A 16,239-nucleotide genomic window follows, 5' to 3' on the forward strand; every position below is an offset into this window, starting at 1 on the left:
AGGAATGTCTCAAAACCCTGGATGGGAAACAGACAAGCTGGCTGACCAGCTGGACTTCCTATCAAACCACAGGAAATGTTGTGTATCTGACTTCATTCTGATTTGGAAATGGGAGGAGGACATCAGAAGCATAAAATTTATTGAGACAAGAAATTCTGGTTCCAAGAGCTGCAGATAGGAGTTTACTTCAGCCATCTTTGTGAGAAATCAATTTCTTATACTATGTGCCTTGGTCACTAAAAAATGCATTATAGTATTTAATGGATGTAAGGTGACAACAGACATACACAGGAAAAAGACAAACATTATCAACTATGAAAGTAATCACATTTTGGAACAACTGCTCTGATGAATTATCCATCATTTAAAGTCAGTTCTCCGTATCTTTCTTAAAAATGTGAGATAGCTAACCAGTTATCAGTTTGTTGGAGAAAATACAGTGTTAAGTTTTAGGTTATTCCAGGCAACGGTATTCTACTGCCCTATAAACATATGGCACGCTGCACCATCACTACTCCCATTTTCATCAGGCAAAGTATCAAAATCTGAATGCTCTAGACTTTAGGAAATGTAAATTTGGATCCACAGCTTATTCTCACTGACATCTCAATAACAATCTGAACTCACTCTGAGTAAAACTACAGCTTTCAAAAAATCTGGATCTCAATTCTTCACTTTTATCCACCTTCTCTTTTCCCAATACCTTTAGCAAAGCTGCAACAGCCTCCTGGTTAGCATTTCGAACATCTTCTCCATTCACTGTCAATATCTGGTCTCCTTGCATCAATCTCCCATCTGTATCTGCTATTCCTCCTTTGACGATGTCTGACACAAACACCCCTGTATCATTTCTGCAAATACACATAGGTTTTGCATTACAGCATTGTTTGAGGGCCATTTTTATGGCTTGCTATTGGGAAGATAATTGTCTCATTTTTCTGTTGAGTAACGCTGCGCATGTTCCTCTAGGAATGACCAGTTAGCTTAGGTACAAAAATTACATATATGGCCTTCAAGCCCACTCAATCTGAGCACCAGATCCCAACAGAAACATGAGCGTGTCCCAGACACTGACTCTCCAGGTACATTCATACCTTTTCCCAACAATACTCAGTCCAAGGCCTTTGCCAGGCTTCTTTTGGAGCTCTATATTCAGTACATCATACATGTCTTCCTCCTTGTACTGGGCCTCATCTCTGTACACAGTCAGACGAACTTTTTGGGGAGTCTGCCGGAGGACATTTATTGCTTCATCGTGTGTATCACCTGCAATGAAAGCATACAATGATAAAGTGTGCAGGACCTTCCATCAGACTAACAGAAGATGCCTAGCTAGCGAATGACGAAAAAAATGACCAAAGAAACCACCACACCTCTAATATCTGATCCCCAGCCCACAGTCTCCCATCTTTAGATGCTGCTCCTTCTTCATATACTTCATGGATAATAATTGCTCCCTGCGGGTAAATAAAACAAAAATAAATTGCATGTTGAAAGAACGTGCCCCTACATTGAACCAAGAGCAACTGAAAATTCCTACTATAATTTATCAGTGATAAACAAAACAGTCAGATGTATGATGAACAATTGCCACAATATTTAAGAAGTTCATTTATACTTTCGAAAGTGCTTTTTTCTTTTTTTTTTTCCCTGAACTGGTATCTTTGGTATGTTTCTATAAATATTACAGAAACAAATTAAGAAAAAATCTCTTCTATCAGACATTTTAATTTCATTAACATAATTTCACTTGAGTGACACACATATTTTTCCAACCAACCAGCAAAGTGTCTGCTCCTCCAACAATGCTCAGACCAAGACCAGTCCGCCCCTTGGAGATATCAATGGTTGTTTCACATCCAGGAATGATGGGACAAGTAGCTGGGTCAGAGGTTAATGTGGCTGGAGTTGAAGATCTGCTTGTGTCTAAAACAACAATTATACATCCCAGTTACAGTAAGAGGGCTCAATATTAGAAAAGTGACCTTAAAACAGCATTTTGAGAGTCCACTGATAGGACTCCAGCAACAGATGAAAAGCTGACCTACAGAGAATGATGCTGCCAACTCTCCCATCCCCTCAGAAAAGTACTGCACTGTAGTTTTAATCACAGTTGTCCAGTTTTTATATACCATTAAGTACCTGGATCACAGTCTGGACAGCCAAAGAAGCTATTGTACACAACAGATTCTATTTAGGATAGAATTTGATTTAAACATCTATACCAGCAACTATACAATGTAGATCAGAGATAAATGAAGTACAGAGTATGTATTAAATACATGGATTCAAGGATATCAGCCCTGCACTTTTTCAATGGGTCAAGTCAAGGTCCATCTAACTAAATATTCCATCTCAGACTCAGTTCTGTATCATGAGAAAGAATGCTAAATATGAATCAAATACAGTGGTTTCGCAAGTCCAGCAATCCGGGGTCAAGTCAAAGTTTTTATATATATCATTATATTTAGTGGCCCTCAAAAAGAATTTTTTTACACCCGTCCAACTTTTAACTGGCCACTGACACAGCTTTTGGAAGCAGTAAGTTTTGTGGTGTAAATATATATTCTCATAGTACAAATATATATGGTATCCTTACATAGCAATTTATCTGTAAATTCAGTATCTCTGGTATGTCACAAATGGATCTTTACTTCAGTATTTTAGTATGTTCTGTACTCTTCACACACAAAAAAAAAAAGTCAAAAAATACTAGGAGGAGATACTGTGTAGTGACTAAAGGGAAAAATCAGCAATCAAAACATCTGGGATGTTCAGATTATCTCTGTCACTGATGGCTTCTGTGCTTTAATGAAACACCAAAATTACAGTGTTTCCAAAGTTAAAAATGGGCATCTAAATGCTTTTGAGGCACTTTAAACGGGGCACTGATTAAAAGAATTTCCACTGAAACTACCAGAGGACCTGACCATTCAGAAATTTCTATAGACATAGAAATATCTATATACTTAGATATACTGTCTTACAGGAACAGTAAGTCTCAAAACTAAGAGTCTTGGCCTCTGAAGGGAACCAGAAAGGCAATTAAGACTTTTTAAGGGTAAAGCTTCTGTGCAAGTACAGAACAGGTTACTCTACTGCTCTGTTATGCAAATTCTTTGTGTGTACGATAAGCAACTGCTCATACTTAAGTTTGAGCTAAGTAGGAGAGTCAAGGCTTAAGTATAATAACTCTGTCCAGAAAGAATAAAATGCACATGGAATACATGGACTGAAGAATTGGAAAGATGTCTTGGCGTGCAAGGGTGCCTCATCTAGATAGCTGCATCATTACTGGGCCAAAAACTGCCTACATAGTGCTGCTGGAAAGACCAAAGTTGGGTAGAGATCCTTGGTAAAAGAAAGCGGGGGAATAAATTGTAAAATCAGGTGAAGAACCAAGAGGAGGGAGATCTTCCAACAGTTGGGTTGTGGATGTCTGTAAATGGTAGTGAATCCAAGCTGCAACTGCAAATCTGCAGGATGCTAGAGGGAGCATCGCTGAAATCTCCATCAGGTCTTTATCCCTAAGACTTGCTGTGACAGCGTGGAGACGGAAAGGATAGACTTGGACAAAGCAATAGATTTTATGCTAAAATTAAATGCAGAAGGGAAGACAACAGAATTATTACCTAGTAGGTCTCCTGTCTGTTTCTTAAGATTTCTTTATAGTAGTATAATTGCTTATCAATACTACTGCTAGTAATAAGCAATAAAAACATGACTCAGTAATACTTGCAGTGACGTACATATAAATTGTGATGTGTGCATTACTCAATTAAGTTATTATTAGCTTCTTAGTGTGCTGCTTAACCAATAACCATCATCAATTGGTCACATCTCAACTCTCCACTCTAAAGGGGGAGAGTCAAACATTGCTAGTCATAAATGGCAAGACAGTCTCAGCCATTCCCCTGTTTTAGGAAACATGACATGACTTTTCTCTCTCATTTAAAGGAATGCCTCCCACTTAGTTCTAGACAACCATGACAAAGGCACCTGCTGCACAGCCTTGGGAGGGAGAAGGAAATCCCTCCATCCTCCCACCTTTACAAAAGTGGGAAGGCAAGATGTGTGGAGCCTCACTGCTTTATTTAGGTGGATATGTAATCTGAAAATTAGCACTAGACAATGCAATGTAGAAGACAGCTGAGTGTATCCAAGAAGAGAAAACTTGTTTACAAGCTGGGTCTTCATTTTTATGTCACAGCCCCAGTGAAGACAGACACACAAGGAGAACCTTACTTTTCACTGCTTCTGGTTCCGGTGAGTTAGAAGAGGGGACAGTTGCTGGTGGCTGCATATTCCTCCTCTCTGCTGGGGCAGTGCTGGAAGGGACTGGGGCTGCAGTCAGGCTATCCGTCTCTGCTGAGTTGATTGTAAGCCTCACCATATTTTTGGATGTCTTCAGGAGACTAATAAACTGAATGATAAAGAGAAAAGCTGGTGAAGAGTTGTAAAACAAAAATAAAAGCAGAAGAACTGTCCTGCAAACTGGAGCTACAAGTCACAATCCTGCAAGTTTTCTTGGTAATGAACAAGAACAAATACTGATGTTTTTTATAAGAAACCACAATAGAGTTAACTGTGGGCCAGATCTGGCTGTTGTTAATCAAGTAGCTTCCATGAACCTTCACCAAACTATACCAGATGAGAATGTGACAGTCTTTCAATGGCTTCTCTGGACAAAATACTATGTTTATAGCAATTAGAAAAATCAGAAAACTAGCATTGTCTTTTAATGCTTGGGTGGAGCCCAAATCTGATCCTACACAAGTCAATGCCAAAACATCTACTGATTTAAATAAATGTGCTACTGCCATTCTAGCTCCTTAATCAGATGCATAGCTGGAAGAAAAAATCTAAAAATATTATCTGAACTACGGGAGGGAGAGAAGGACACTAGGGTATAACACAAAATCTACTTTAAAGGGATACTGAAAAACCTTCAAAATTAATTGTCACCTCACAGAAAAGACACCAAATCCTCCCAAGACTTTACATTTAAGTAGAACTAGAAGTATTTTCAGAAATTACCTACTCAATCTGTTTCTTCTTCCAAAGCCTACCTGTGTCTCTGCAGACCATTTTACTATCTCTTACTCATTCAGTGCTTCAGAGAGCAGCGCATCAAAGAGTAAGATGGATGCTCTCCTAATTGCCCTCTAACAAACAAAAAGTAATTTTCTCATGCCTAAAGAATCACTTTTCTCGGTAGAAAGACAGATGCAGAAAAAAAGCCCTCCTTGATTCATTACAGAACCCAAACTGAGTTCGCAGAGCTAGAAGTTAGAAATAAGTCCTGTTATTTAGGCATGGAGATCGTTTTCTCCAATGGGTTGAAATATCAGGCTTGGAATATAACGAAGGTGTTATTACAGACACTCCCCATGTATAAGCACAGTTCATGAACTGATTTGCCATTGATGTAACTCACACATGTAAATTTACACTTATTAATTTTACTGGTTCTAATACTTTTAAAGTGGACTAGCTATGAAGAGTCATTACTGAGCTATAGTTCATGGCTTTTACCCCACAATTAAGTGCCTCTCAGTCATCACATCTAAACCACAGGGGAAAAAAAAACACATTTGTAGCACAGAGATAGATGATTCATGTAGTGCATAAATGTAAAACAGCAGCTGAGATTTAAATTCAGGCTTTAGCTTATTCTCTCCTTATTCAGACAATGCCTACAGATCTTCTGTTCTTTAGCCAGCTTTGAAAATGAAGTCAGAGTATAGTCACGAAAACCTCACTGGTTTGTTAAGACACAATCACCTCCTACATTAAGAGCTGTGATTTCTGCAACATTCCTGACACTTCAGATATACCTTTTCTACTGGATATCCCACAACAATTTCATCATCCACTGCCAGGATCTGATCTCCAACTTTGATTCGTCCATCCTGGAAACAACACAGAGTAAAAAATATGAGCTACGGCTGTTACTCCAAAAAATATTTTCATTCCCCATTTGGGTTTTAAATGTTCTCACACCTTTGCTGCTGCACCATGATCTGTCAAGCTCTTAATAACCACCCCATTAATTGTGTCTTCTTCACTAATGGCAATTCCAAAGCCTCCTTGATCCTGGGGCAAACAGAAAAATGCAAACGGTTAGGTACTGTGTTTATCAAAATGTTAGAACACCTTCACTAAAGACTAGTGAAGCCTGCAAACATAACACAAGTTTCGGTTTTCACAATGCATCAATACTTCTGTTTTAAACTAATCTATCTCTGAAATAGATTTGCCCACCTATAAACAGTATACTGGCTACCAAGATAAATCTGAAACATTTCTAAATTCAAATCCACCCCCTTTATGTGATTCAGTTGTTAAATTCGTAATAGGGGTAAGAAACACAAAACATTTGGAAACCACAAACTGAGATAAATAAAACTTCATGATATAGCTTGAATTCATTATTTGAAACCACAGAAAAAATACTCACAGAAGTGGAAAATAGAGAGGACGGAAAAATGCATGCTCTTCCCGTGAGATTAGTAAATGTTTGTGGCAAAGTGAAATTTCCCTAATATTGTCACCTAGAGTTAAATCATCTGGATACCATCATCTGTAAGATGTTCTCCTGCCTAATAATGGAAGGCTAAATGCCTTCCAAGAAGAAAATTTACCAACAGTCCGCAAGTCTCTATCCTTATGTCCACTGAATACAACTATCTCCTCCATGCCAATAAGCAGGAACAGCATTTTTTCCACCCTCATTTGGCAGCTTCATTGTTACAGAACACCTGGCCATTTTCTCACAGCTGCAAAATTTCAACTAATTATCTATGTTGTTTGGGGGATTTGGTGCTTATAATCTGCTAATTCATTTACTTTGAGGTAAGAGACACAGGGCAATTGGCAAATTTATGTGAAGTTAAAGAGACTCATGAGGTTGCCAAAGACAGTCACTGCATGAGGAAAACTTTGGTGTCCGTTCACAAATAGGAAGAGAAGATGTCTAGAAATCTCTATTCTGACTTCCAGTAAGTAAGAAACAAAGTTTGGCTGCCATATGAGGGACTCTATTACAAAAAAGCAAGCTAGTGAATACAAATGTGGCTGATGTAAATTTAATTTTCAGCACATACCTTAGGGAGTTCAACATACTGAAGGTTTTTACATGAACTGAAGTCAAAACAAGCACTGGAATTTGCAGCACTGATATCAATCTAACAGAAAATGAAAACATAACTGTGAACAACTACATTCAACATTTTGCATCAAAATAAACTAGCACACAAACATTTAAAGCGGGTCTGATAATTTTCTGGATTAAACTGCTATAACCCAATTCACAGGGATGTTAGATATACTTCATAGTTTAGATTAATATAAAATAAAACAGAATTGAGCACAGCTGAACTAAGTTAACAGCTTTACTAAAATCTCACTTCTTTTTCCCTTGGATTTCTTTTTCTTTTGTAGTATTTGATAACCAGACAAGGCACTCTTCTATCCAGCACAATGTTAGTATCTCAGTCAAACGGGGAAAACAAAAAATTTACTTTACCTCTTGACGTTGAAGTGTCCCTGAAGTACACTGTGAAGCCTCTACTGACTTTGCAGGGCAAACAGCCATCTGATTTACTGCATCTTTACTTCTGTAATAGATTCAGTTAAAGAATGTAGTAAGAATGTGGTAATACACCACCATACTTCTTAGAACAAGTTTGAATCTAGCACTTTTACTTTACTTCTGGCACTCACAATGCAAATATCAAACCAGAAAACTCAAGACATACTTAACAACTACTATGAACTGGGTTCAAAAACACTTCTACCTTACCAAAATTGAAAATAAAAAAGAAACACTCTGTGCAAAACTTGAACATATTAAACATTAAACTTTTTAGCCAAATCTTTAACCAGAACTTACCTGATAAAAATTATTTTTACTTTAGATGGTGCACATTTGATTATTGAGGAGGCATTCTGATGAGTCCTTCCATAGAGTATTTGCCCATTTATCTATATAAAGGAAGGTACCAATTATTTCTCAAAATATTTTAATTCCCTTAAACTAATTTTTAAGCCCTTAAAAAAAAAATTCATTATCCCACACCACTGGCTAAAGCAACAATTGTATTATAATAACGGAGTATGTTGTGTCCCACTTTCACTCTCTTTTTCCACTAAAAAATTCCTTATCGTTTAACTTCAGATGAACACTGTCACAGTGCTAAAAATGTCGTTCTCTGAGTTATACTGGGTTGACTTGGCACATAATCTATTTCCACTTGCCACTGATCACCTCATGACTGGTGTTGTGACAAAGCAGGGCCATGGGAAATTCTAACGATAACAAATAAATGAATCACGTATATCCAGCAATGAGATTGCTATTATTTACCAAATCTCAGCTCTGAACTGGGCACTTGATACACAGGAGTCTGAACACCGGTGAATTTGCAATCTGAAGGTTTGACCTGACAATTTTTGTCTTTGTTTGGTGGAATAGACTCACTGAACCCGCTTGAAGCTCCTACGATTCAGATATGATTAGAAGTATCAGTGTGGATTTGCAGAATAAGGCCAGTATTTGTTCACATTTCATTAGTTGCTTTTGTTCTTGGAAATGGAAAACTACAATGCAGAAGTCCACTCTAAGAAAGGGGAAATGACTGGAGAAGGACAGCTTGGACCTACACTAGGGAAAATAATGCAACACACACCAAGGGAGTACTAATAGAACTAGAAAAGCAGCAAACAGTGAGCAATAACCACAAGACACTGAACTGAGGGTTGAGCATAACAGAAACCCCTCAGCTCCACACAGGTTGCGTCCACCAGGCATGGTCACAGGGATACTGAGCCCTATCATTTACACTGGAGGTGACTATCCAGATGCAGCACTGCTTTCAGTGTTTGCCATGGCCTTATGAAGAGCCACAGACAGACTGTCAGCTGTGGGATGGGGCTCAGCCTGCCCTAAGGAACATAAGGAGCAAGTGCAGGTGTCTCCTCTCAGAAGAGACTGAGACAATCTCTTAGCATCAGTTTGCAGGCTTACAGAGTGGACAGTAAGAAATCACATGAGAGCAGACTCAGGCAGATGTGCTTCAATGTGTTCTGAGGATACTCAGCATCTGCAACGTCAAGGTTTTAAAAACAGACATTTTAACTGATTCAAGAGAACCACCCAGCAGATAACACTGGACTCTGCAACTAACAGGTCCCTCCTTGCGACTAGGTCCACAGTGCCACAAATCCATTAGTTACTCTCCTAGTCTGCAACTACCAACTTACATCATCCACTCTCTCAGTGTCTCCCTCAAGCTTTGTTCAGTTTCGCTATTCCCTTTCTGTATCATCTCTCCAGTGCATCCTCAAACATCTCCACATACAGTTTTGAAGTTAACAGAAAGCATTTATTTGAGAGTAATGTTACTTACTGCTATCAGAAAGAATGGGAAATGCTATAGCAGAGAATACATCTGCAAGTACCATCAGCTGAACTGTGGTGATATGAAAATCATGCTCATATACGTATTGGGAATGCTAGCTGCACGTTCAGTGATTGGGTCCCTCCACAAAGCCACAAGAAAACAGACCAAATGTGTCATAAGATAAACATCCATAATATAAATGGATCTGTTCCTGTTTCCCTGATTTAACTTCCATTTTATATGTTACACAACATAAAAATATTCTGGTATTATCACACTTCCAGTAGACAGAGTAGTAATTAGAAAGTCTAGAGCACTCCACAGATGGATGGACTAAAGGACTTACAGTATTTTCCATGGTCTGCAATGCATTGCCCTTCCATACCTCTCCATAACCCAGAAATTGCTGTCATGCCCTCATCTTTATCCATTTTAAATACACACAGACACCTTTACTTACTACTACTATAACTAGGAAAAAAAATCCCAGCTACAACTATTTGGCATACACCAGAATGAAAATCTGGTAGCATAGTGATATTAACTTGGAAAACTTGGGGATTTTGAAGTCCACTGAAGAACATCTATATAGCAGCAAGAACCTAATATTCTAGTGCATTTTAAGTCAGTATGTTTGGGTTTCAGTATAAATCATAAAAACTCACCTCTAGTAACTCATCTGCAATCTGTAACCTGCCATCTTTGCCAGCTGCTCCATTTGGATCAATTCCCACTATAAAGACACTCATCCTGGATCGGTCTTTGTTACCAGCAAGACTAAGTCCCAGACCTGTCCTTCCTTTTTCCAGCTCAATCATGTGTAGCTCCCCCGGCAGATTTCCATAGCGCTGCACAATCTTTTCTAAATGTAAAAGTGTGGGCAGCAGAGGTTGGGTTTACATTAGAAAGTTTCACAAGTCACCTAGAGATTCAGGATCAGGGTCCAGTAGGTGGTAACTGACAGAAGAATCCCAAACTGGATGAGAAAATTTTAGGTGTACACCACATATTTTTTTAAGCTCAGCCTTAGGTGATTTATAACAGTATTTCTAGTTCCTTGTTTTCCTTCTAACTTTGGAAAACATTAAAACATCTTTTAAAAAATGACTTTTCACACATAAAAGCAGTAATATTCCCTCCAGCAACACCTTCACGTAAGAGAAGCTATCACATCAATCACTGCCATTAGTTACCTAGAGTACATTGAAATTCTTCAAGTAGTCCTACACGTGAAATAGTGAGTTTGGACCATGGAGGAAAACAGAGACTGGAGTGCAATGAAGAAGAACAAATTAGTTTTATATTTCACCATGTGCATCTGACCAAGCACAACTGAAAGCTGACAGTAACACTTAACACCCAAACCACAAAGCACATGAGAATGAAGTAGTTCAAACTGGAACCCCCCCCATACCTTCTCCTACAGTGCTATTTCAACACTGAATATTTCAGACATTATCACAAAGGATAAACTTACTCCAGCTGTAACCGAACTCATCCTCCTTCTCCACATCCTCTGGGACCCTGCTAGAAGATGACTGTGCAACATCACAGCTCATTCCTGAAAATGCTGAAGGAGGGGGCACAGGCAAGTTACAAAGCGAAGTCTTTTCTGTCTCTAAATCAGACTGATCGAATGCCTGTGGAGAATAAGAAAAATGCAGTGGCTAAGCAGATGCAGACTCTATGTAGGGCAAACTAGTATACAAAAATGTCGAAATGGCAATCAATGGCTATGACTTTGAAGTTTAAATACCAAGCAGCTGGAATTCTAAATTAATAACACGGCACAGAAAGGCTGCAAGAGATCAAAGATAGAAACAAACACCAGGCAAGGTAAGAGATAACATCACTCCAAAATGTATTTGGAAGCAAACAGATCTCACAATAAAAGCCCAATTCAGTAAAGTTTTATGTGCCACTTTACATTTCAGAAAAAGTCTCTTACAAAGACTCAAATGATTTTTTTTATGACATATTTGTAAAATACTTCCATTTTATTTTATTTTTAAAAGCCACCGCATATAATTTCTTCCTATCATATGCTTTGGAAGCCAAATAGGAGGAAAGGGAAAGGAAACAAAGAATTTGTTTCAGAAATGCCTCCAGAAAAAAGAAAATAACTGGTGTATTAACTGAAAGGACAACTTAAAAACAACATTAAACAGATGATAACTGAAGAAATCCACAGTAACCAAACTTTTCCTGTTTATTTACTGGTTTCCTATAAACCGCACAGGGAAGATAAAATAATGGAGGATACAGATTAAATGACAAAGGAGAAAAATACTTTTGGTTTGAGGTATGTGATCTATTTATATTCACAAAAATTTAAAAAGTATAAACATATGACTACTGCAATATAATGGTTAAATGCCCAAATCCACAATCTGGCAAGCCTCCATTCAAGTCAGTTTCCTTGAGGAACACGGACTCTGGTCAGGGGTTTGGCTAAGAGTTTGTAATTCATATCATTTTGACTTGCCGAGAGTAAACATGTAGGCAAGAAACTTGTATCTGAGTATCATCATTCTGAAGCTTATGCATGCCCAACACTAGGATTTTCAGGTGTTGCCCTAGCTTCATAGCTCTATTCTCATCATTTCAGCTTTCATTACCTCCATTAGCAAAAGTTCATCAGAGGCAACAGTGAAATGGGTAACAATATACACCCTGGAAGACTTCAATCCGCTTTAAATTGAGAGTGTTGAAAAAACTATAAAATTACCAATTTAGGTCTTACTGAGATTTAAGAAAGTTCCCATCTCTCAGGGAAAATAAGTTACCTTTATTCTCTGTATACTCCAAAGATTTAAAGAAAAGGCAAGTTCCCTATTTCAGTTTCCTCAATCTGCTTCTGCTTGAAAAAGATTTTTCTTTCATTCACAAACTTGTTCTAGGAGCTTAACTAAGAAGTCATTAAATGTCAGAAGTGTGGGAAGTTTTAATATGGCACCCAAGCCAATGGTTTTTATAAAAAAAATCATATAAATGCTGTATGATTTTTTGTGTATCAGTCACACGATCTGTGCTTCAAATATAAGACAATGCCATCCTGCTGAGATGATACCTTGCATCACTAAACTTCCTGTATGAATTATCTACAGTTTAGGCAAATTATTACTCTAAAACTTGAATTACAGGGCAGACATAAACCTCAACTGAAGCAGCAAGATTCTAGCAAAGACATTGTTACCAATCAGAATCAGAGTAGGGGGGAAATACTACTTAATAACATTCGAAGTGACTTTTCATAATCAAAAACTCATGTATCCTCCAAGCAGAAATGTTGGTGACAGATCTCTACCTCAAGCAGCATTGAAGGGGAGCGTAGTTCTAGAAACACGACTTTTCAGAGTGCTTCCTAGAGTTTTAACTAGAAAGTTACGTAACATACAGAAAAAAATGAGGAAATAACAGTGTTGAGAGCAGACCAAATCAGCAGACCTTACAGTAGCCTCTGTGTTTTAAAACCAAAATTAATGTACCGCTTTAGTGGTACTCTTTATAAATGATGGTGTCCAACAAATTTGCAAAATTCAAGAAAACATCACCAAAAAAAAAGGAACAAAAAATTGCTGACAAGGACCTCTAGAAGATGTATAAGGTGTGGATGTACGGCTACATCCTGACATATCAGCATTTACAAACTGTGGCCACCATAATCTGATTGACAAAATGCTTCTTTCTGTACCTCTGTGCACAGGTACATAAAACTGAACATGTCTAACGTTTAATGAAATGTTCAAATGAAAGTAAAAGCAAGTCTCCTTTGTGAGAAGGCTAAAAAGGGTGTTACAATGCCATTTGGGTGGAGAGGACCACGTCCTGCCTCCAGATCTCAGCCTGCCACACATGCACCACCAGCAGCAGACGCTGGCCCCCCCAGTTTACACACACATAAGACTTTTGCTCCCTGAATCGGGCCACAGACAAAAAACTAAAATGCTTTAACTCATGAAATACTTTCAGTGTGCCATGGCACAGTATTTCATTTAAAATGCAAAGCATCAGACAGTGCATGAACCCATCTGCCTACCAAGGTCACCCCAGCCAAGCAAATACGAGAAATGGCAGTAAGTTTGGAGCAGTATCACTTTCAACAAAGGAGGCAAACGCAGAGGAAGCAGCAGTACTCCAGAAGGTATCACAGGCCATGTACAAACATACAGCACGCATACAGCGGGACCCATTCACTGGAATCCAGACAAACCTTGAATGGTGTAGGAGCAAAAGGGTTAGTTGGGGAACAACGGAAGGTAGCCCTAATTGGATTCGATACTTCCTACAGTAACAGAAAACAGTAATCCACATGTTACAGAACCTTTGTCAATACACAGCATTATTAATGAATAACTCATTTTCAATTACAGTTCTATTTAACTAGCTCCAGCAATATTCAGTCCTTTTATAAATGGATGAAGTACTTAAGGCGGTTACTCAGGACCATGACTCAGCAAAGTTTCTTACTGTACATGAACCTTACAGTTCAGCAGAATCACGCAGAGATGACAAAAAGCCGTTCTTATGTTAAAAAAGGAATTATGCAGAAACTGCAAAACATTAGGTTCTCTCTAAAAATATGTGCAATTTTTTTCCAAAATACTTTTGAAAACATAGAAAATACAAGTCATCATTTATGTTACACTTCTACTGCCTTTCTTCAGAACTGTAACAAAACAAAGACAGACTTGAAAAACACACATGCAATTATACACCATATATCATGTCGTAAGTGTTCATTGTACATTCGATCTATTTGACAACATGGGGAAATAGACAAAGGGTACAATCACTCCCAAAACGTATTACCAGCTAGAAATTATTTTATTAAACCAGAAATGCATGCACATAAGAATTAAGCCTTTATTTATTATTGTGTTAGAGGTTAATTCTGTTCCCAGTATGAATAACATGCAGCAAGTACTAACCACAAAAAAAAAGAATCTAACCTTTTTCATATTTCCAAAGATGTCAGCATCCTGTTCATGGTGCATTAAAAGAATTTTCAAGAAGCAGAGGGAAAATGCATTCAGCATCATAAAACAAAAGCTGCCAATGTTGTTTTTTTTTTTTTCATGCAAAAAGAAAAAAGATATTTCAAAGCTGGAAAGTCCTAACCACGTAAAAAGAAAATTAAGTACACAGCAGCAAAACACCTCACACTGATGAGAGGCATGGGTGCACTCAGGTGGATATTTTAACATATACCACAGGGACTGATTTCATAATTGACAACCTACTCCTTTGGTAGCTCTGATTAGATCAGATTTAGTGCTTACAATTAATGAAGCTGGCATTTTTTAACTTCTGCAAAACTGTTCTATTTGCATGTGTGTCTGTGTCTTTTTAATTTACTACACAGAATTTCTACTCTCATCAGCACGTATTTTACCCAAACTGGTACCAAAGAATTTAAATGTAGAGAGACACTAGTGGCAAAGAAGCACAAATATAATGTTTGATGAGTTTAAAGCAGACACTGTCATCATCCAACCTTGTTAGTGCTGAACTGAGAAGAATCAGCAAACGGGTTAGTGCTGCTGAAGACAGCTGATCTACAGAAAAGACTGTTCTGCAGGAAAGGCAGGGAAGGGTTCTAAAAGAAAAACATAATAGAAACTAAGCAAAAACATTTTTAAACTAGTCCTTTGTGACTCATGAAACAAAACTTACTTATTCAGCAGTTTGTGCTAACCAAACACAGTCCGCTTCCTGCACTTTGCTATAGACATGGGAAGGTAAGCAAAACTGTTTGCCCTGTGTTTGCATCAGCTCTGTTTAGCAGAGTGTAGAGAAAAAGCACCAATCCTCATACCTGTTCTAGACCACAAAATGCATGAAGTGCAGAATTCAGCAGCATGATCAACACAAAATTTTCTTGCCGTGACATTTGTACAATTTTGTCCAAGCATCTCAGCATACGGGATACTCTTATACATTATTTGATTATAAGATTGTGGCTTTCTGGATTAGAATAAAAACAATTCTTTGTAATAATGCAGTATGTTTGGTTTTATTTTGAAAATCAGAGATTAATTCTTATGATTTGATTCACCTCTTGTGGTAAAACACTCACTGTGTCCTTTGCAAAAGAGAAGGTTTAGTAATATTAGGCATCTCTAAACAGACTTCACATCTAGTAACTTTTACAGATCCCTTTGTATGTGTGCATGCATCTATGATTTTCTGAATTTCTAGTTTAATGAAACTAAATTCTCTCGTTTTCTCCTTAACCAATACAGGGTACTTCATTATTATTATTTAACACAAAAAGAGTTTCAAATTTAGACAAAATTAAAGGATGTAATTTGAGCATTTATAATCCTTATGCATTTTTCTACTGTCCTCGAGATCAGTACCTGTTAATAAAGAGGGAACAGCTCTGATTTTTCATACTATGTTGGAAATCCTGTTCCATGCATACTTAAAAGTAATTTTTGCACTAGGTGTATCCATCTGGCAATTGCCTAAATGTCTTAGGGTTGTAAGTTTAACACTGCTGCCAAATAAGTCGCATAGTAAATGGAAAGGAATATGAAAGGCTTGTAGCATCAACTGATACATTTCTATCATGGAAATTTAATCTAGATATATGTTGTTGCTAAAAATTTTCTTAAAACATTTTGGTTTTTTAAACGATTCTGAAAATAGAAAATGCATCCCTAAACATTTACTCTCACATATCATTTTGGAAAAAAAAAAAAGAAATGTAATTTGGTAAGACAACATATGTCTTGTTTCTACAGTATCTTCAGCAATGAGAAAGTAGAGTTCTGCATGAACAAGGTTTCTTCACTGGAGAGTCACTCAAAGTCAACAGGCATTTTCCCTA

At 37.6% G+C, this 16,239-nt stretch overlaps 1 protein-coding gene across 1 annotated transcript in view; it reads right to left on the reverse strand.

Annotated features, from left to right (window-relative positions):
* The window catches only part of MPDZ (multiple PDZ domain protein), a 78,405-nt gene that overhangs the window by 10,057 nt on the left and 52,109 nt on the right, over positions 1 to 16,239 (reverse strand). Inside the window, exons 24-36 of the mRNA XM_010290825.1 lie at positions 14,902 to 15,003; positions 10,882 to 11,044; positions 10,070 to 10,266; positions 7,895 to 7,986; positions 7,529 to 7,619; positions 7,107 to 7,187; positions 6,004 to 6,096; positions 5,838 to 5,912; positions 4,246 to 4,423; positions 1,781 to 1,926; positions 1,334 to 1,457; positions 1,095 to 1,266; positions 704 to 851 (exon numbers count right to left, since the gene is read on the reverse strand). Coding sequence (XP_010289127.1) covers positions 704 to 851; positions 1,095 to 1,266; positions 1,334 to 1,457; positions 1,781 to 1,926; positions 4,246 to 4,423; positions 5,838 to 5,912; positions 6,004 to 6,096; positions 7,107 to 7,187; positions 7,529 to 7,619; positions 7,895 to 7,986; positions 10,070 to 10,266; positions 10,882 to 11,044; positions 14,902 to 15,003 — 1,662 coding nt within the window. The remainder of the gene's footprint in view (positions 1 to 703; positions 852 to 1,094; positions 1,267 to 1,333; positions 1,458 to 1,780; positions 1,927 to 4,245; positions 4,424 to 5,837; positions 5,913 to 6,003; positions 6,097 to 7,106; positions 7,188 to 7,528; positions 7,620 to 7,894; positions 7,987 to 10,069; positions 10,267 to 10,881; positions 11,045 to 14,901; positions 15,004 to 16,239) is intronic.

The sequence above is a fragment of the Phaethon lepturus genome, unplaced genomic scaffold, assembly GCF_000687285.1.
Source record: "Phaethon lepturus isolate BGI_N335 unplaced genomic scaffold, ASM68728v1 scaffold13270, whole genome shotgun sequence".
Taxonomy (NCBI): domain Eukaryota; kingdom Metazoa; phylum Chordata; class Aves; order Phaethontiformes; family Phaethontidae; genus Phaethon; species Phaethon lepturus.